Raw genomic sequence first — 19945 nt, 5'->3', positions numbered from 1 at the left:
TTTACATCCATATTTTTGTTCAATATAATTTAGCTGGAATCTAATATATTTCCACAATACACACCAACCAACCTTGCTCGGTTACTGCACTTGGGTTTCAGTGAGATCAATCCCTTCTTTTTGGAGGACAAGGAGGTAGAAGGGTTGGGTGTCCCCTCAGGGACTACAGCCAAAAGACTGGAAAGGTGAGCAAAGGTGTTTGTCTCTTGGTTGTCCTTCTGGAAGGTTCTCCCATCTCCACAGAGGAACTCTAGAGCTCTGTCAGAGTGACCATCGGGTTCTTGGTCACCTCCCTGACCAAGGCCCTTCTCCCCCGATTGCTAAGTTTGGCCAGGTGGATAGGTCTTGGAAGAGTTTTAGTTGTGCCAAACTTCTTCCATTTAAGTGTTCTTGGGGACCTTCGATGCTGCAGACATTTGTTGGTACCCTTCCCCAGATCGGTGCCTCGACACAATCCTGTCTCAGAAGTCTACGGACAATTACTTCACCTCATGGCTTAGATTTTGCTCTGACATGCATGGTCAACTGTGTGACCTTATATAGACAGGTGTGTGCCTTTCCAAATCATGTCCAATCAATAGAATTTACCACAGGTGGACTCCAGTCAAGCTTTGGAAACATCAAGGATTATCAATAGAAACAGGATGCACTTGATCTCAATTTTGAGTCTCATAGCAAGAGGGTCTAAATACTTATGTAAATAAGGTTTTCACTTGCAAACATTTCTAAAAACCTGTCTACTAGTAAGACAGTAGATCTGTCTATCAGGCAGGCAGTGGCTCTTCCCTCCCTGTTGCCTCACAGGTGTGGGGACTCAGTATTCCACTGCTGCACTTCCACAGCAAGCTACTCCATCACTTATGGCGACTTCATTTTTAGCAAATGTGCCAGTACCTACTTAGTCAACCAAATGCGATTCTGTTTCATACAGAGCTCCTTTCTCCCCACCCCGCAGATTTATTTTGGTGGGCTCTCACCTGGCAAGGACATAGTTCTGATTCTGTGCATCTACCACTAGCCAGCAGGGAGCAGTGTTTCCTGGAGTGGGATGGTGAAAAAAAAGAGGCTCCTCCATGGGTCAGGTTGGGGCGCACCTAATCAGTTGTACAACTGAATGCCTCTCGCATTTAACCCAAGGAACCTGGCCAAGAGGGGGGAGCTCCTAACAGTCTGGGGGGGGGGGGGGGGGGGGGGGGGGGGGTCCAGTGTCCCCATGCCATGGCTCTCACTACTCTGGTAAACCTCTCACACATATTGCCCCAGTTAAATATTGTCTTTAAGGTGGGCAACCATTCCATGGATAACATTCTCATATTTGGGTGTCTGCATCAGCTTGTTAGCCTGAGACCTGCCTGAGGAATCCCTTTGAGCCCTATAGTGATGCCGTGGCCAAACAGCACAGCTAGTGGAGATGAGACAAAAGATGCCTCATCTCCACTAGCTCTGGAAAAAGTGGAATTAATTCCAAAGACAAGTGATTCACATTTGCAAATACTCTAATGAACTTTTATTACAACAAGTATACAAAAACTAGACAAACAAATGTGAAAAATTGTCATATTTACAGAAACAAAAGTGTAAAATCGGCGTAAGGGGCAGGCCTGCTCTGCTGGCTGGAAGATCAGGGAGAGGAAGTTACTTCACACCGAGGATTCCACAGAGGCGGACAGCTTGCCGGGCTATACAAATAAATAACAGGGGGGGGGGGGGGGTGTCATCCAATCTGACAGCAGAAGTAGATCAGAATGTTAAATGCCTGGACTCTGCTTTAATCCACATATACAAACCTGCCATTCTTATCAGGGGTCAATTAACACTGTAGAGATGAATCAGTTTGAGAACTTAAACCCCCTGTATGAGTCTTGGTCAAATATGTCATAGCACTCCAGTCTGTTCAAATGTTTAAAACAGACAATTCAAGGTGGGGGTCCCCCTTTCACATGATGCCACCAATACCAACTTCCTCTGCTGCACCTAACCCTTTTGAGAATGAGTTATAAACCTATCAACTCGCCTCCTGTGCCCCTTTCTCCTGGACTCCATTACTGCCAGAGCCGGAATCGCCGCTGCCATTAACTGTAGTTTCCTGCTTGGTCTTTTTAGCATCAGTGTCCTTTACGGGGCTCTCCTCAGTTTTCCTCTGTTCAGGAATACAAACCAAAGTCACTTCAACATTACCCACACAATCACAAAAGCCAAAAGTCACCGCTACACAATCACAACTATACACACACAGCCATCAGAATTCAAGCATGATCAAAACATGTACTAAACATGCATAATGCTCAACCACAAAAGGGGAGATTGGAATGGAAAGCAAAGTAGTCAAACACCATTAAAAAGAGAAGTCACCCTCGCAACTAAGACCAAGCAAGAAATTCATGCAACATGAGCATACTAGGAATGGGGGCATGAACCAATTTGACAAGGGGGGGGGGGGGGGGGGGGGGTCTACTACAAGCAGAGCACAGTAATGTACAGCATGATGTATAGACCAGGGTATGAGCAGCCTCGCCACCTGTTACCCCAGGCTGGGATTGGGTGTAGTAGCACCCAATGGTGGTGGGGAGGGATCTCACCTTTTTCCTGACCAGGTGGGAAATGTCTGATGCAGATTTGGAGGAAGATGCGCCATCGGCTGCCGATCTGACAGAAATCTAAAACGCAGGACAAGGGAATTGGTCATGAGAGCCGCTGCTTACTGAAGTTAATCACATCCAAGTCATTTGTTTGAATTAGCACAAGGTTTCATTCCAGGTGCAAGAAAAAAAAAATGTAGACTGTAGTTACCTGACTGGTTCCAAATGCTGATGAACAGGAAGATGAAGGTCCACCATTTTCTGCAAACGCTGATGAGGAAGAGGATGGGAATGCTGACAAAGTAGAAGCTCCAGCCTGGAAGAGATCAGACATGATCAGTAGAAGAAAGACAGTACATCCACAGATCAATGGCATAAACAAGCTGGCTAAATCATCATATTAACTTCTCTTCTCATTAGCAATTGAGAAGTGGACTGAACTTGTTCCTTGCTTGGTGATAAACATTTAGTAGACCTGCTATACTAAGTCATTCATTAGAACACGTATCAAAACGCTTTACAACAGTAAATTAACCCTCCTGCTGTGTTCCGGTCAAATTGGACCGATTTACAAGTTCTCTGAAAAATGTAGTTAATTTAATCTGATTGTCATAAGTGTCAATGACTTTGTCCACAAAGGGGCATATGAACACACAAAATACATTGATGATTTTCATTAGATTTTGGGTGTTTTATTTAACTTTTGTACACCTGTGGTGTTCCCGGTCATTAGAAATGAATGGGTGAGACTACAATTATAGTATAACATTGAGTTCAGGCACTATCCCATTCATCAGATGGACACACTTCCTCTTTCAGACCCCTACATGCAACACACACCGCACTCCCCTTCGTGGCTTCCAAGGCAACCCCAATGGGAACCTATCCTATTCTATATGGGAACAACATTATATAGAACATTTCTCACAGCTCTGGTATATAAAGCTTTTGAGGTCTTGCTCACAATTCATTCTGTGGCAGCACAATGACCAAACAATGTACTGTATGTGAGGCTCTTGATCATGACACGCGGGTGATGCGAGAGTCCTTGTCAAACTTTGACACAAAGTAGCCTGTGATAAATAGCAAAAGGTTCATCTGAGTATTTGTTACAGTGAAAATAATCCATACACTGCTTTTTTAAAAATTATTATCTCAAAAACAAGTTGTGAGCTCAGGTCAATGAGGCCTACAGGCCATAAATAGCAAATAGAAGTTCAAAACTCAACGTTCACAACAACTTAAGTTGATAAAAGATCTAACACAACATCAGGTGATAACATGTATCATTATGGATTTAGAATCAGCTATAATGGGGTGGTCATTTTGGACCGAGAACACAGAATTAAGTATTGAGTAGCTTGGATGAATAAGGTGCCCAGAGTGAACTGCCTGCTACTCAGGCCCAGAAGCTAAGATATGCATATTCTTAGTAGATTTGAATAGAAAACACTGACGTTTCTAAAAAACTGTTTGAATGATGTCTGAGTATAACAGAACTCATATGGCAGGCAAAAATCTGAGAAAAAAAATCCAACCAGGGGTTTGTTAGCTGCATTCCATTGCATTTCTAAAGACAAAATAATTCTCTGGTTGAAACATTACTGAAGATATGTTAAAAACATCCTAAAGATTGATTCTATACATCATTTGACATGTTTCTACGAACTGTAATGGAACTTTTTATACTTTGTCTGGACCTAGTGCTCCCGCCTCATGAATTTGGATTTGTGAACTAAACACGAACAAAAAGGAGGTATTTGGACAAAACAAACATTTATTGTGGAACTGGGATTCCTGGGAGTGCATTCTGATGAAGATCAAAAGGTAAGTGAATATTTATAATGCTATTTCTGACTTCTGTTGACGCCACAACATGGCTTGTTTTTGTGTCTGAGCGCTGTACTCAGATTATTGCGTGGCGTGCTTTTTTTGAAGTTTTTTGGAAATCTGACAGCGGTTGAATTAAGGAGAAGTGGATCTATATAATGCCATGCATAACACTTGTATCTTTTATCAATGTTTATTATGAGTATTTCTGTAAATTGAGGTGGCTCTCTGCAAAATCACCAGATGTTTTGGAAGAAAAACATTACTGAACATAACGCGCCAATGTAAACTGAGATTTTTGGATATAAATATGAACTTTATCGAACAAAACATACATGTATTGTGTAACATGAAGTCCTATGAGTGTCATCTGATGAAGACCAAAGGTTAGTGATTAATTTTCTCTCTTTGGCTGGAAAAATGGCAGTGTTTTTCTGTGACTAGGTGCTGACCTAACAATCGTTTGGTATGCTTTCGTCATAAAGCCTTTTGGAAAATCGGACACTAAGTTTCTTTAAAATGGTGTAAAATACTTGTATGTTTGACGAATATTAATTATGAGATGTGTTTGAATTTGGCGCCCTGCACTTTCACTGGCTGTCATATCGACCCCGTTAGGGGGATTTGAGACGTAAGTTGTTAACACGAAACGAACACAACAGGAGGGTTAAAAGGAGCATTTACTGGACAAGTTCCTGCCAGTTTCAGTCTGTTTGGTGACGAATAAACACAACCCTGAGACGAGCCAGTATCCCACAGGGACTCACCAATGTCTGCTGTATGGCCACAGAGGCTGATCCTGCCATACTCTGGCTCTCCTTGGCATCCTCTACCTTCTCAGCGACGTCAGGCAGCAGCTGCTTCAGCTCCTCCAGCTCGGTCTTCTCTTTGGCTCCGTCTTCACCTTCCGCCTTGTCTATCACCTCCTGGAGCATGGCTAGAAACCAGAAACAAGGTTTGTAAGTAACAGGTCAGAGGTTGACAAGTCATACCTAGTGCAGTAGTGACTGCAGGTAGCTTCGAATCAAGTGCAAAAAGTTGATGTTCTTTCCCAAACTGTTGCTGATAAGCTACAAGAGATCTAAACAGCGGTCGTCGGTAAAAGACGCTTTTAGCTCCTTTGTTGACCGACGCCACTGAGAGAGTATGCCAAATCGGCTTCGATGAGGGCCAGTCAGTTCCTTAAAACTTAGGGAAAATCTCAATTGCATACTCGTCACGTTCTCTCTCTCTCCTCCTTAAAACCCATTGGAGAAGGTCAGAGGGGAGTCCCCTAGACCCCACTCCCGCCATCCATCCTGTAAGGCCAAATTGGTAACATGGCGCTAGCGACGGCTAGGTTGGAGGTTCAAATACTAAAATGCATAGATACGTGGCATGTATCATTTTATTTATCCACCTTACCCAGGCGGCTCTCGATGACTTTGACTGAGCTGCTGTAGTGCTGGATGGCCTGGCTGTATTGGCCTGTGATGCAGTAGGTCATGCCCAGTTGGTAGTGGGTCTCGGCCACCAGGCGGCTGTGGGGGGGCAAGTGCTTCAGCTGCAAGGACAGGCAGTCCTGGAAGTCCTCCACAGCTGCAGGGTAGTTACCTAGAAGAGGGAAGGCACGTGAATATGAAACAAACATCTGTAGTGTGTGGTGCAAGGGTCTAACACCTGAGGGAGGGGTAAGGGCAAGGTGATCAGAAATGGGATGTATAAAGTCAACATTAACTACGTGCGTTTTCAGTAGGGCAAGCCGTAGCAAAACATTTTGCATTGAGCAAAAAATAAAACGTGCAAGAAAGAGCAAATGGAGATCATACCAGATTCTGCTCCAACTTCTCCCAGCTTCAGATAGGCCTGAGCAGCCATCAACTGGTCCTCCTTGTTCTCCTTTCTGTTTGTATAAGGAGAGAGGGAAACAGGTGAAAGGTAGTCCATTGGAATAATGTATACCCAAAACAAAGTTTCATGGTAGCTTTCTACAGGGAGCGTTTACCTTTTGTAGATGACCTTAGCGACCTCCAGCATTTCCCAAGCCAGCTGCAGGTTACCCACTTCCTCCTCCTACAAGAGATGGGAAGAAGCAAACAAAAAGGTTAGATGTTCGTGAAATATTTTCATACAAAATAAGTACATTGTGACAAAGGGACATTGTTTAACTTCACTAGGGTAGGAGGCAGCATTTGGAATTTTGGATGAAAAGTGCGCCTAAAGTAAACTGCTTCCTTTACACCGTGGCCAGTCTTTTGGCATCGTTTCGGGCTTTTACTCTGAAAAATGAGGGTGATACAGCTCTTTCAATGAGAGGTCAGTGGAAATTTCCAGACATGAGTCCAGCGCACGATCGGGAGCGCGCCTTTCTTGTTTCTCCTTTTCTATTGACGAAGCTTTCGTCAAGTTGAAATATTATTGATTATTTATGACAAAACATCGTTTGACATGTTTCTATGAACTTAAGGTACTTTTTTGATTTTTCGTCTGTGTGACTACACTTTGTTCCAAAGGATTGCTGAACAAAACTGAGGTTTTTGGACATAAACAGGGACATTATCGAACAAAGCAAACATTTATTGCGTAACACTGAGTCTTCGGAGTGCAACCATATGAAGAGCAAAGATACATTTTAAATCGCTATTTCTGACTTTTGTTACTCCTCTTCTTGGCGGCTAACTGTTTGTAATGATTTGTCTGCTGGGCGCTGTTCTCAGATAATCATATGGTTTGCTTTCGCCGTTAAGCCTTTTTGAAATCGGACACAGCGGTTGGATTAACAAGAAGTTTCTTTAAACCGGTGTATAACATTTGTACCTTATGTTTATTATGATAATTTCTGTTTTGTTGAGTTTCACGCTCAGCAATTTCACCAGATGTTGTTTTAAACAGTGGATTATTGAACAAAACACACCAACAAAACAGAGGTTTTTGGATATAAACAGGGACATTATCGAACAAAACAAACATTTATTGAGTAAATCAGAGTCTTGTGAGTGCAAACATATGAAGACCATAGGTAAGTGATTAATTGTATCACTATTTCTGACTTGTTACTGTTTGTAATGATTTGGCTGCTGGGCTTTGTTCTCAGATAATCGCATGGTATGCTTTCGCCATAAAGCCTTTTTGAAATCTGACAGTGGTTGGATTAACAAGAAGTTTCTTTAAACCCATGTATAACACTTGTAAGTTTCATGAATTTTTATGAGTATTTCTGTTTTTGGTGCTCTGCAATTTCACTGGATGTTGGCCAGGTGGGATGCTAGCCAACCCCCTGGCCTCACCCCCTAGTGAGGTTAAAGGATAACTTACTTTGTCTTCACCAGTGCCTTCCCCTTCATCGTCGTCATCATCTAAGAGTGGAGGCCAAGAGAATACAGTAAGCCTAAACTGCAGCAGTCCTACACTTAAGGAAAACCAAAGACCAACTGTACAAAACCAGAGTGTGATAGTTCGCTAGGAAAGACAAGTGGAAGAGGAAGAGCTTGTGATTCCAGTAATAATGTGACAGCGGCCGTTCCCAACAGTGCAGCTTAAACTTCCATTAGCAAGAGAAGTGAGACTTGAGTTTACAATCCCTTTACAGCCCTACTGCAGGTTCAACAACTATTTGTTTAACAGCCATTCTTATAGTCTTTTAGTCCCAATCCACTTGGTGCACCCGAACAGATTCCTACACAGGACATAAGTTTAACTTCACCCTCTTCCTCCATATTCTCCTCCGCAGCCTCCTCTCCATTCCGCTCTTCAGAAGCCTTCACGCCAATCTCCTTCAGAGCTTCCTCTTGCCCAGCCTCATCTTTTCTAGCTTCATCTTCAGAAGCAAAAAGAGTCTCCTCCACCCCATCCACAGGAGGCGTAGACTTCTCATCACGCCCGTTCTTGGCAGGAGGCCTGGCAGCGTCCTCTTCCTTTGCTTCTGTTTCCATGGTTTCTTTCTCCCCCTCTGCCACTGCCTCAGATTCACTCTTCCCTTCCTCCTTTGGCTCAGCTTTGCCATCCTCCCCATCAGTTTTTTTCTCTGCCATCGCATCATAAACCTGCATTCTTAGCTCGTCCCTTGTTTTGTCTACACCAGAGATACATGGGGCATGAAAACTTATGTTAAATCATTCTCCCCAAAAAGAGTGCATGTCAAAATAAATTTTCAATCTGCGACCATAGCATGAACGAGCCTTTCCCCCCCCTCACTGAACAGAGCTGACTGGGTAATTCCCTCTTCCCATGTCAGATAAGCCCATTGACAGGGGGCATGTAAATACTTGGTATCATGTTGAAGACACCTACTAATGCCAATGAAAAAAATTAACAATTGTTAGTTTTTGCTCCAGCACAAGTCAATTGTCCTAGCTAGCTAGGAGTTAAGTGACAAGCAGCCATGAACAGTGATGGTCAGGTTAAGATGGGCTACTCCTCACCTTCCAAGTTGTCAGCACTCTCAATCTTTGAGTTGTCCAGCTTCTCTCCCTCTCCTTCCTCCTCAGAGGACTCCTCAGGGACTCCCTCAAGAGCATTACCTAGGACAGTGTTCTCCACCCTGAAACACCACACAGCCATTTAATTCAAATATTCATAAATCAGAGCGTGGTGCTGGCAACAGCAGGCTTGTGGGTTTGAATCCCACATGGGCCACAATTGTTTTAATAACTGACTTGCCTAGTTAAATAAAAAGGTTAAGAACAAATTATTATTTACAATGCCGGCCTACACCAGCCAAACCCGGACATACCCCATGTATAGTGAATACACAAGTCACTCATTCTCAACAGTTCTTCCAGTCACTTTGGATAAAGTCTGCTAAAATGTAACTAGAAAATGTGTCAAAAAAGACCCATACAGTAACAGTATCATTCTTCCACTTACCTGGCAAGCTCCAGTAGAGACTTCCCACACAGAAAGAAGGCCTCTCCACACTCATCTGCGGTGTCCCCATACCTCGCAGCCCTGAAGGACAAGAGATGTCAGATTAGCAGTACTGGTCAGGTAAAGAATAAATTAAATGCTCCTTGTATTGATTGTGTATTTCTGATATTACATGACCCTCATAGCATTACAAATCCAGTCAATCCAAGCATGGACTTCACCAGGACCTGGCTTTCGAGGGCTTTAGCACCGAATAATTTTGGGTCAGGCCCAAATCTTTGGCACTGCTGCAACGGTGTAAATAAATTGTAGTCAACTGAATGTGCCACTTAGTTCATAGAGATGTGGTTACGTTTAACTCAAAGTTATTCAACCGTTATAAATCAGGGGTGTAGTGCTGCCGGTGGACAGCGGAGCGACGCTCCGCCACGTCTCAGAATGGAGCCGTGTCTCACAAGATCACTTCATGATGAATTAGTATCCTACATAACAAACCGAATATAATAGCGTGATCGTGTCAGGCTACTGTTATACCAGAAACACCATGTAACTTATTATGACAATTTAGGATGATTGTGCTGAAATATTGCATTTTTTTCTCCATCATGTGGCTGTGATTAACTCCATCTGCTGTAAAAAAAAGTGGATGAGTTCAGCTGGTTAGCCACCCTTACATCATTCAAGAAGGTCGAAACACATATTCCCATTGTTGGGAGTCGGGGTAAACTTTGACCATTGAGAGATCAAAGACATGAGAGATCAGACACATAGTGTATAAGAAGTGAAAAAGACTGGGTTTTATGTCAGAAGGTAATGGGTCTCTGTAGAAAGACAGATGGCTTTGGAATGTGTTGGGTGAACAGGTGGTCACAGGATTGCTATAGGGGAAATGGATGGACATCTGTGGATAAGGCGAAGGAGGGGTTGAGGTCAAGTCAGATCCCCTGAAAGGAGAAATAATAGTTTATTATCCTGTTACTTGCTGCCGATTCATAAGATGTAAGGATTAGAAAGGAGGAGTTTCCAAAGCTGTAACGGCCCTTTGGGAAGAATTAAACTTGGGTCTAGGGTCCGTGAGTTATTTACTCTGAAAATGTAGAAACTAACACCATGAAACTGATTGTGATCAAATAGTTGGCATGCATATGCAGCATGGGCATTTCATCTGTACAACATGAAAAGTTATCAACTGACAGCGAAGGCCCGATTTATAATAAGGTAGGCCTAATTGTGTTTTAGGATTAGTCACAGTATGTGTAGGTAATCATGCATGATGCATTGTATGTAGCTTATATTCTAAAATTATTTTATAGAAGTTTCATTCAGAATGATGCCTTATAATAATGCTCTGGCAGGCTAAAAGAATACCACTGGTTATAATAAATGTAACGCAACTGCCATGTGTGGTCAACTAATAATTCCAGCACCGGTTTGATTGGGACAGCGTCATTGCGCTGCTTTGAGACCAGCATCAATGTCAGATGTTTTACCCCACTGAATCTCTTTCAATATTTGGTTATAATTAGGCTGGAAAAAATTTGATAAATTGAAGGTGAGCGCTCATGATCATTATTCTGATGATTCTCATTATTCTTATGATTATACCCCTCCTGTTTCTGCCTCCAGTATTTATGCTGCAGTAGTTTGTGTCGGGGGGGCTAGGGTCAGTCTGTTATATCTGGAGTATTTCTCCTGTCTTATCCGGTGTCCTGTGTGAATTTAAGTATGCTCTCTCTAATTCTTTCTTTCTCTTTATCTCTGAGGACCTGAGCCCTAGGACCATGCCTCAGGACTACCTGGCATGATGACTCCTTGCTGTCCCCAGTCCACCTGGCCATGCTGCCTCCTTGCTGTCCCCAGTCCACCTGGCCGTGCTGCTGCTCCAGTTTCAACTGTTCTGCCAGCAGCTATGGAACCTTGACCTGTTCACCGGACGTGCTACCTGTCCCAGACCTGCTGTTTTCAACTCTTTAGAGACAGCAGGAGCGGTAGCGATACTCTCAATGATCGGCTATGAAAAGCCAACTAACAGTTACCCCTGAGGTGCTGACCTGTTGCACCCTCGACAACTACTGTGATTATTATTATTTGACCATGCTGGTCATTTATGAACATCTTGGCCATGTTCTGTTATAATCACCACCCGACACAGCCAGAAGAGGACTGGCCACCCCTCATAACCTAGAGAGGAACCAGGCTTCGGCCCTTCTAGGGAGTTTTTCCTGGCCACCGTGCTTCTACACCTGTCTTGCTTGCTGTTTGGGGTTTTAGGCTGGGTTTCTGTACAGCACTTTGGGATATCAGAAGGGCTATATAAATAAATGTGATTCTAGCAATTGAAAGCAATGCATATCTTCTCCACACACACACAAGGTCTATAGTAGAGGTCGATCGATTATGATTTTTCAACGCCGATACCGATTATTGGAGGACCAAAAAGGCCGATACCGGCCGATTTTAAAAATGTGTTTATTTGTAATAATGACAATTACAACAATACTCAATGAACACTTATTTTAACTTACTCGAATACATAAATAAAATCAATTTAGCCTCAAGTAAATAATGAAACATGTTCAATTTGGTTTAAATAATGCAAAAACAAAGTGATGGGAGAAGTAAAAGTGCAATATGTGCCATGTAAGAAAGCTAACGTTTCAGTTCCTTGCTCAGAACATGAGAACATATGAAAGCTGGTGGTTCCTTTTAACATGAGTCTTCAATATTCCCAGGTAAGAAGTTTTAGGTTGTAGTTATTATAGGACTATTTCCCTCTATACCATTTGTATTTCATTAACCTTTGACTATTAGATGTTCTTATAGGCACTTTGGTATTGCCAGTGTAACAGTATAGCTTCCGTCCCTCTCCTCGCTCTTTCCTGGGCTCGAACCAGCAACACAACGACAACAGACACCATCGAAGCAGCGTTACCCATGCAGAGCGAGGGGAACAACTACTAGAAGGCTCAGATCGAGTGACGTTTGAAACGTTATTAGCGCGCGCTAACTAGCTAGCCATTTCACTTCAGTTACACCAGCCTCATCTCAGGAGTTGATAGGCTTGTAGTCAAACAGCGCAATGCTTGACGCACAACAAAGAGCTGCTGGCAAAATGCACGAAAGTGCTGTTTGAATTCATGTTTACACGCCTGCTTCTGCGTACCACCTCTCAGTCAGATACTTGTATGCTCAGTCAGATTATATGCAACGCAGGACACGCTAGATAATATCTAGTAATATCAACAATGTGTAGTTAACTAGTGATTATGATTTTTTTTTTATAAGATAAGTTTAATGCTAACTAGCAACTTACCTTGGCTTACTGCATTCGCGTAACAGGCCGTCTCCTTGTGGAGTGCAACGAGAGAGGGGCAGGTCGTTATTGCGTTGGACTAGTTAACTGTAAGGTTGCAAGATTGGATCCCACGAGCTGACAAGGTGAAAATCTGTCGTTCTGCCCCTGAACGAGGCAGTTAACCCACCGTTCCTAGGCAGTCATTGAAAATAAGAATGTGTTCTTAACTGACTTGCCTAGTTAAATAAAAAGGTGTAAAAAAAATATATAAATAGGCGTACAAAAATACAGATTTCCAATTGTTATGAAAACTTGAAATCGGCCCTAATTAATCAGCCATTCCGATTAAAATCGGTCAACCTCTAGTCTATAGCCTACCTGATGAGCTTCCCTGAACATTGATACTTTTCAGTCAGTTAGCCTACTGATGCAAATAAACATTTGTACATAAGCTCTTCAAGTAATTTGATATGTTTGCATTGTTCAATAACAATATAACTGAAACCACGCTTCATTGACTTACTGAATTAATTCTCGTAATTGTAGGCTAGGCTACTTGCTGATTATTTTAACAGTAGGCCTACCTACACAACCGCATATGGGGTTACTGACCACAATTGATTGAATTAATACATGTTGATTAACTTATTTGTCCTTAATTTAAAACATGGAAGAAAACAATGTTGCAGAAAGGGGTGCTGGAGATAAATTGAAATACATTTGCAAAATTATATAATTAGGCTACACCTGTCTATTAATAAATTAAATCATTGAAAATACTACACCAGCATAAGAGACACTGAGGATCAATAGCTTATTTTAAAAATTTGCTGTAGATTGTGCTGTCACATCATGAGCACATAGGCAGCCTGCGTGGGAAATATAAAACAGCTGATTGACAGCCACAACTCAATGAACAGCAGGCAGCGGCTAGAAGCTGTTTGGCAATATTTCAAAATACATTTGAGTGAAAAATCTGTTTGAACAGGTGAGTGCCACTGGAAAGTTGGTGGACTATAATTTCCTCCTCATATTATAGGCCTAACATCAGTGTATCCACTCTTAATTGGCCCATGCTATTGGCTACACTTAAGGCATGGGTAATTTATTGATCTCAGTGTGCAAATGTCAGGAGGAGCTTGTCATTTTGATAATTTGCGTGGTATAAAAACAAAACATATATAATGTAATGTCTGCAGTCATGTAAAATGACAGAAAATAATTTTAGAAAAGGCATTCTTTCCTCAGACCCCTTCCTCAAACCCATGATCTTCAGGACTGAGTTACGAATGCTATGAAACTTGGGTGACTGCCCTGGATCCAAGCCATTTGTTCTCAGTACTCACAGCATGCCACAAGCCTCCTGGAACACATGGACTGCAGAAACGACATCTCCCATCACCAGGTGCCTGTTCCCTGCGCCGATCAGCTTCTTTGCCTCCGCCATCACGTCGACAGAGCTGTGGTACAGACAAGACAGCCACAATACATATTTTGGACTTCACTCAAACAAACCTATTGCATGATAAATCAGTGTGGAATTGAGACTAAAAAAGGTACAAGAGGAACCTTATCATAAAAGCTGTATAAATTCAAACCAGCAAAATCAAAAAGCACAGTTCCTCACCTGTCTGCTGCCATAGCACTTGATGACCCAGGCTTTTCATCCATGCTGAAACAGTGACACATGCAGTGAATTATAGAATAAAGGCTACAAAATATTGTCTAGTCAAGTACCGTTTAGGTACATTTACATTATTGTGAACGTTAAATTGTTTCTGCAGAGGTCATGAGGCTAGGGTTAAACCTCCAAGTGCAGGAGGGGTTAAAATGTCCTTCGGGCAACGTAACTTTATTAATTTAGTCAGACACCCCGCCCCCCGGTAATCTCAGTATGCCAGTGACTATTATTCTATCCTGTTTCGAACGGAAGTGTTGCTTCTAGGAGATAGGAGCCATCCAGGTAACGTTAGTGTTAGAAAAAAAACACGTTTTGCAAGTTGACACTGGCGTGTCTTGACAATAACGTTGAATTGAACTGGTGAACTGGATAGCAAAACTAATTGGCGTTCGTTGTTCAGATATAGAAAGCTTTGGAAAAATGTTTCTAGTTAGCATCATAGCTATGTCACGCCAGCAAGCACGTGCATTTCTTGAGTACCAGGAAGTAGGCGAATTGATTCATGCTTTGCTAGCTAGTTTCACTAGCCAATTAGCAACGCAGCCAATTATCTAACAATTTTGGGCTAACTAGTTAGCTCTAACTAGCTACCTTGGCGAAGAAAATTAACAGCTAGCAAGTGCAACAGATCGTCACGTTCAATTCGAGGTAGCTAGCTAATAATCGGTACCGTTAGCTAGAGGATAGTGTAACGCAGTTAACGACAATTAGCTGGCTACGGTTAACCACCCACGAATAGCATCAATTGGGCTAACTAAGGGTGTGTTCGTAAAGTCAATCTGGAGTGCGCTGTGGGCGTTCGTAAATTCAGAGCATTGTCATGTTGTCCGTTCGTAAAATTCACACTATTTCGCTATTGGAGCACACACTAGACGCTCTAGCCGAGGAGTAGGAGTTGATCCGAGCGTTCTGACCTCAAAGGCAGTCAAGCTAACGTTGGCTCACTGACCTTCTTACTCACCCTAGCAGAGCTGGTTCCATGTTATCCCGAGTGTTGGCGACTGTGTTGCTGACAGCAATTTAATTAAGCTTTGACGACGTTTACTGACACCGGCTATATTCAACGGGTGTTGTGCGTTCGTAAATTAAGTTATTCTGCGCTCTGTCTGGCACTGACGAAACTGCTCCGAAATTGGAGTGTAGCTAGAGCGAATTTACGAACGCACCTTAAGTAGCTGGTTGGGTGTTGGAGCGGAACTTATTGTTAGCTTGCTATATATTGCATTGTTTATTGAATGGGAACATGAACAAGTTTCGGCTAACTAGCTAGTTAGTACACAACGGCTTAAAGACACTGGTGATTAGCTAGATACTGTAGGTAGTTATCAAAACACAAGTGAGCTAGCTTCTAGCTAACACAGAGGGATAGGCGAAGGCACACAAACAAATGTCCTACAAAATGTCTCACCTCCCTGAGCTTGAAGCAACTGCTGTTTCCTCTGCCATGTTACGTGACTGACTCAGCATACAACGTGGTGTAAACTGTGTAGCTAGCTAAATGAACAGATTTTTTAGGAAAATGTCAAGTTCTTTATTTCACTGACACTATTCTTTGTTGGCGCGTTTGCTGACACCGTGCACACTTCCGTTGAACTTTCAACTTGATTAAACGCGGGAGAAAATATTAAAGGGAAAGTAACATGATACAATTTTGTATTTTCTTAATTTAACCAGGCAAGTCAGTTAAGAACAAATTCTTATTTACAATGACTTCCTATGAACAGTGGGTTAACTGCCTTGTTCAGGGGCATAACGACAGATTTTTACCTTGTAAACTTGGGCATTCGATCTAGCAACCTTTCGGTTTACTGGCCCAACGCTCTAACCACTAGGCTACCTGCGAATGTAACGTTCTTAAATTATCTGAAAGAATGCCGTTCAACTGGTAATAAAAAAAATGAAATCAATCCATTGCATGTAGAGGACTTTGTTTAAAACGGGTGAATTTCTTCCCCTGTATGGGACTTTCCCCTGGAGAGGCATGCAAAAGAGAGGGGTGGTGTAGGTTATGGGGTCAGACTTTGTAAAAGTATTGCTTCCGTCCCTCTCCTCGCTTGAACCAGGGACCCTCTAAACACATCGAAAAGTCACCCTCGAAGCATCGTTACCCATCGCTCCAAAAAAGACGCGGCCCTTGCAGGGTAGGGAAACACCTTTTATTTTTTATTAACAACAAATCAATACAGGAAGTACATGTGGAAACACAAGTATATATGAATAATATGCTATGGACAATTGGGCTAGGGGGTACAATATCACATTACACAAGGACCTTAAGGGACATACATACACTTATAATTCTAACAGCTTTTTTGTTAGTAGAGTATTTAATTGTCTTAAAATATAGTTCAATTTATTTTTGTAAGTTAAGAACATTTTTTTTATTTTTTTTTATTTACATTTGTGAATATGAAATTTGGCCAAAAGAATAATGAAATGAATTACATAAAAATGTTTCATCTTATTTCTATCATAGGTCAAGAATCCAAGCTGTGCATCTCTCCACAATAGTTTAAGATCTTCATAAATGTGTTCAATTATAAATCTACTGATGTCTTGCCACAGTTTTCTTACATGAATAGAATGCCAAAAAAGATGCAACACTGTTTCTGGGTGGTCATTACAAAAGGAGCAATTATGTTTACCTTAAAATTCTTCATATAGTGGTTGGCAGGATAATATTTATGAATAATTTTAAAGGAAACTTCCTTCATTTTGTTAACAAGTAGGTATGTGTGAACCAACATCCAAACTTCTTTTCCAACAGATATTATAAATAAATCCATTCCAATAAGGCATGACATAAGGTATAGATACATACAACATCCTGCTGAAACAAGGTTCATATCTCTCTGTTGTTGAATGGACCAAAAGAGAAACAAATCTTTCCTACTGATGAGTCAACAGGGTCAACGGAAAGTAGGCTCTGAGGGTCAGGTCTTGACACGTTCCTGAATAATAAAGCAAAACCTGAGGGAATGGCATCTAAAACAATTGCAAAATCTTTAGGTGTTACAGGGACCTTGTAAAGTGATACAAACTCCTTATAACTGAGTAAAAGACCCTCTGCATTTACCAGTTGTCTCACCAATAGGATAGTAATTCGGAACCAATATTCTAAAAACAAAGTGTTTTTTATACAATATATCTCGATTATTCCATATATAATATCTGTGTGGAGAAAAAATATGCTTATAAATTAAGGACCATGACAAGAAAACCTGCTGATGAAAAGCAGAAAGTTTCACTGGAACTTTGCCAATATTATAATTGCAAACCAACATGAAGTTAAGGCCACCAAAAGTAGAGAAGACATGATGAGGAATACATTTCCACATAGAAGTGGGTCTTCTTAGGAATTGTTTTATCCAATTGATCTTAAAGTATTATTTAAGGTAGTAAAGTCCAGAAAATTCGGCCCACCAATCTCGTAAGTGTTCATTACAACAGTTTTCCTAATGTAATGTTTACGGTTTCTCCACAGAAAGTTGAAAAGCATCTGGTCTATCTCCTTGCTTATTTTACTGTCAAGATATAAAGATAGAGCGCCACATGTTAGTCTAGAGATACCTTCAGCCTTGGTTATTAGGACTCTTCCTTTTAAAGATAAGTCCCTCTGTAGCCATTGATTTGGCTTCTTCTGGGTTTTTTTAATAAGAGGATTAAAATTTAGTAAGCCTCTAGACTTCTGATCCTTTGTAGTGGTTATGCCTAAATATGTAAGTTCTTCTTTTACTGGAATATCATAATATGAAGGTGTCACACAATCTTTGACAGCCATGAGTTCACATTTATTAATGTTAAGATATAGACCAGATGCTTTGGAAAAGGATTGTATCACATTGATTGATATGGGAATTTGGTTAGCGTCTTTCAGAAAAAGTGTAGTATCGTCAGCCAGCTGGCTTATAATAATTTCTTTACCAGCTATGGAAATACCTTGTACAGGACTATTATTAAAAAAAATTGTAAGAAGTTGGGTGATTAATAAAAACAGGTATGGAGAGATAGGACAACCTTGCCTAATTCCTCTCTTTAACTCAAATCTAGGTGAGGTGCCATATTTCAATTTGATAGAGCTGTTACCATTGTATAGAGCCTTACAGAAAAAATCCCCAAAGCCAAGTCTCTCAAGGGAGTAGAAGAGGAACTGATGCTCTACTGTGTCAAATGCTTTATAAAAATCTAAACATAATATGAAGCTAGCCTCGGTTATTAGGTCTGAGTAGTCAAGTATGTCTAATACTAGTCTGACATTGTTAGAAATATGTCTGTTCCTCATAAAGCCAGACTGTGTTTCATCAATGATTGCATTCAGGACTTCTTTAATTATTTTTGCAAGTAGTAAGGCTAATCTTATAGTCATTATTAATTAAGAAGACAAATTGGACGCCAGTTATCGATGAGCAGCACTTCTTTTTTAGGCTTAGGTGTCAGTGTTATTAACCCCTGACTCATTGTGAGGGAGAACATTGTTTTTAATACTCTCTAAAAATACTTCAAATAGGGAGCTACTTGTTCAGGAAGTAATTTGTAAAATTCTGATATAATTCCATCAACACCTGGTGATTTATTGTTCTTTAGATGTTTGATAGACTCTATAATCTCTTCAACTTTGATGGGTTCATCACACTGTTTATATTCTATATCACTGATAGAGTGAACATCATTCAGTGAGTCAAAAAACATATCTATGGATTCCTGACAGTACGTAGAGCTATACAACTTTCTGTAAAAACTGCTACAATATTTAGCAATTCATTTTTGGTCATCTGTAATAACACCATCGATGTTTAACTTATGGATAGTGTTATTTTTAGAATAACATTTCTGAAGTCTAAAGAAGTAGGATGAATTCTGTTCTCCCTCCTCAATCCATTTTTTTTCTAGATCTAATAAAGGCTCCTTCTGCTTTTAATCGATATATATTATCCAGTTTATTTTGTAACTCAATTAGTTCCATATTCTCCTCCCCGAGAGGCCGACTGGGGACCTCTGAGAAAGGGAAGTTATTTTAATGATCACCTTTTCCTCCTCAGCTCTTTTGGTCTTAGCAAGATTACTACCATATTTTCTAAGGTATTTGGACACCTCAAATTTAAAGAGCTCCCAGTTCTTGCAATAAGATTTTCTCCACAAGCCCTTTACCAAAAGTGTGAAAGCAGATCTTTAACCTCAAACTTAACTGTATCATTTAATAGTAAGGAAACACCTATTTCCATGGTCTCAGAGCGAGTGACGTCACCGATTGAAACGCTATTGGCGCGCACAGCCAAGTACCCCTGACTGCAGTGTGCAATTCACTCTGTGGTCAAGGGCATTTCCGCACCACTAACTAGCTAGCCATTTCACACCGGTTACACTCACCCCCTTCTCTCCGCATCAACCAGTGATCCGGGTCAACAGCATCAATGGGATCAACTTTTTTTATACGACTACGCGTGAGAACCATTTTTTTAAACTACAAATCGCTTTCGTGAGGATTGAAAATATGCTTGGCCTATCATGAGGCTGTGTATGTTAAAATCAACATTTTCCAACATATGATGTGACTAGCGGAAAGGCTGTGGCTGGCCTTGAGGTATAGGCAACTATCATGAATTGTGGGAGACACGTACAGCACGTAGGCAGTTAAAGACTGTTTTTTGTTAGAACTCAAACTTAATAACAGAAACCAGATATGTGATAACGGTATCTAGGGAATGAGCGCATAGA

General features: G+C 41.2%; 1 protein-coding gene and 1 non-coding gene across 4 annotated transcripts; both read right to left on the bottom strand.

Annotated features, from left to right (window-relative positions):
- Positions 1-1478: 1478 nt before the first annotated feature.
- On the bottom strand, positions 1479-16194 carry LOC139406780 (histone-binding protein N1/N2-like). 3 transcript variants are annotated; one of them, XM_071149808.1, is made up of 14 exons: positions 15639-16194; positions 14177-14221; positions 13896-14009; positions 9255-9335; positions 8810-8928; positions 7704-7744; positions 6394-6461; positions 6218-6291; positions 5814-6002; positions 5177-5346; positions 2791-2895; positions 2580-2657; positions 2015-2140; positions 1479-1679 (listed from the first exon to the last, which is right to left on the bottom strand). In XM_071149808.1, exons 1-14 carry the CDS (start codon positions 15695-15697, stop codon positions 1641-1643), a joined length of 1308 nt encoding a protein of 435 aa, XP_071005909.1. In that variant the 5' UTR covers positions 15698-16194; the 3' UTR covers positions 1479-1640. The 3 variants fall into 3 exon arrangements, with proteins under 3 accessions (XP_071005909.1, XP_071005910.1, XP_071005911.1); XM_071149809.1 differs by having other exon boundaries at positions 15192-15814; XM_071149810.1 differs by lacking the exon at positions 14177-14221 and having other exon boundaries at positions 15639-15803.
- Positions 5449-5584, bottom strand: LOC139408150 (small nucleolar RNA SNORA16B/SNORA16A family). Its single transcript, XR_011634206.1, has one exon. It is a non-coding gene; the product is annotated as a small nucleolar RNA SNORA16B/SNORA16A family (small nucleolar RNA).
- Positions 16195-19945: the final 3751 nt, after the last annotated feature.

This window comes from Oncorhynchus clarkii, chromosome 4 (assembly GCF_045791955.1).
Source record: "Oncorhynchus clarkii lewisi isolate Uvic-CL-2024 chromosome 4, UVic_Ocla_1.0, whole genome shotgun sequence".
Classification (NCBI taxonomy): domain Eukaryota; kingdom Metazoa; phylum Chordata; class Actinopteri; order Salmoniformes; family Salmonidae; genus Oncorhynchus; species Oncorhynchus clarkii.
Note: the sequence above shows the minus strand (reverse complement) of the source record. Positions and strands in the feature narration are given on the sequence as shown.

Bases quoted from the DNA above. Each gene is read 5' to 3' on its own strand.
- LOC139406780 (XM_071149808.1), bottom strand. From the start codon at position 15,697: ATGCTGAGTCAGTCACGTAACATGGCAGAGGAAACAGCAGTTGCTTCA. The intron at 9,336-13,895 runs GTGAGTACTGAG...CTTGTCCTTCAG, and splicing joins CAGGAGGCTTGTGGCATGCT to GGCTGCGAGGTATGGGGACA. The intron at 6,292-6,393 runs GTAAACGCTCCC...TTATACAAACAG, and splicing joins GCTAAGGTCATCTACAAAAG to AAAGGAGAACAAGGAGGACC.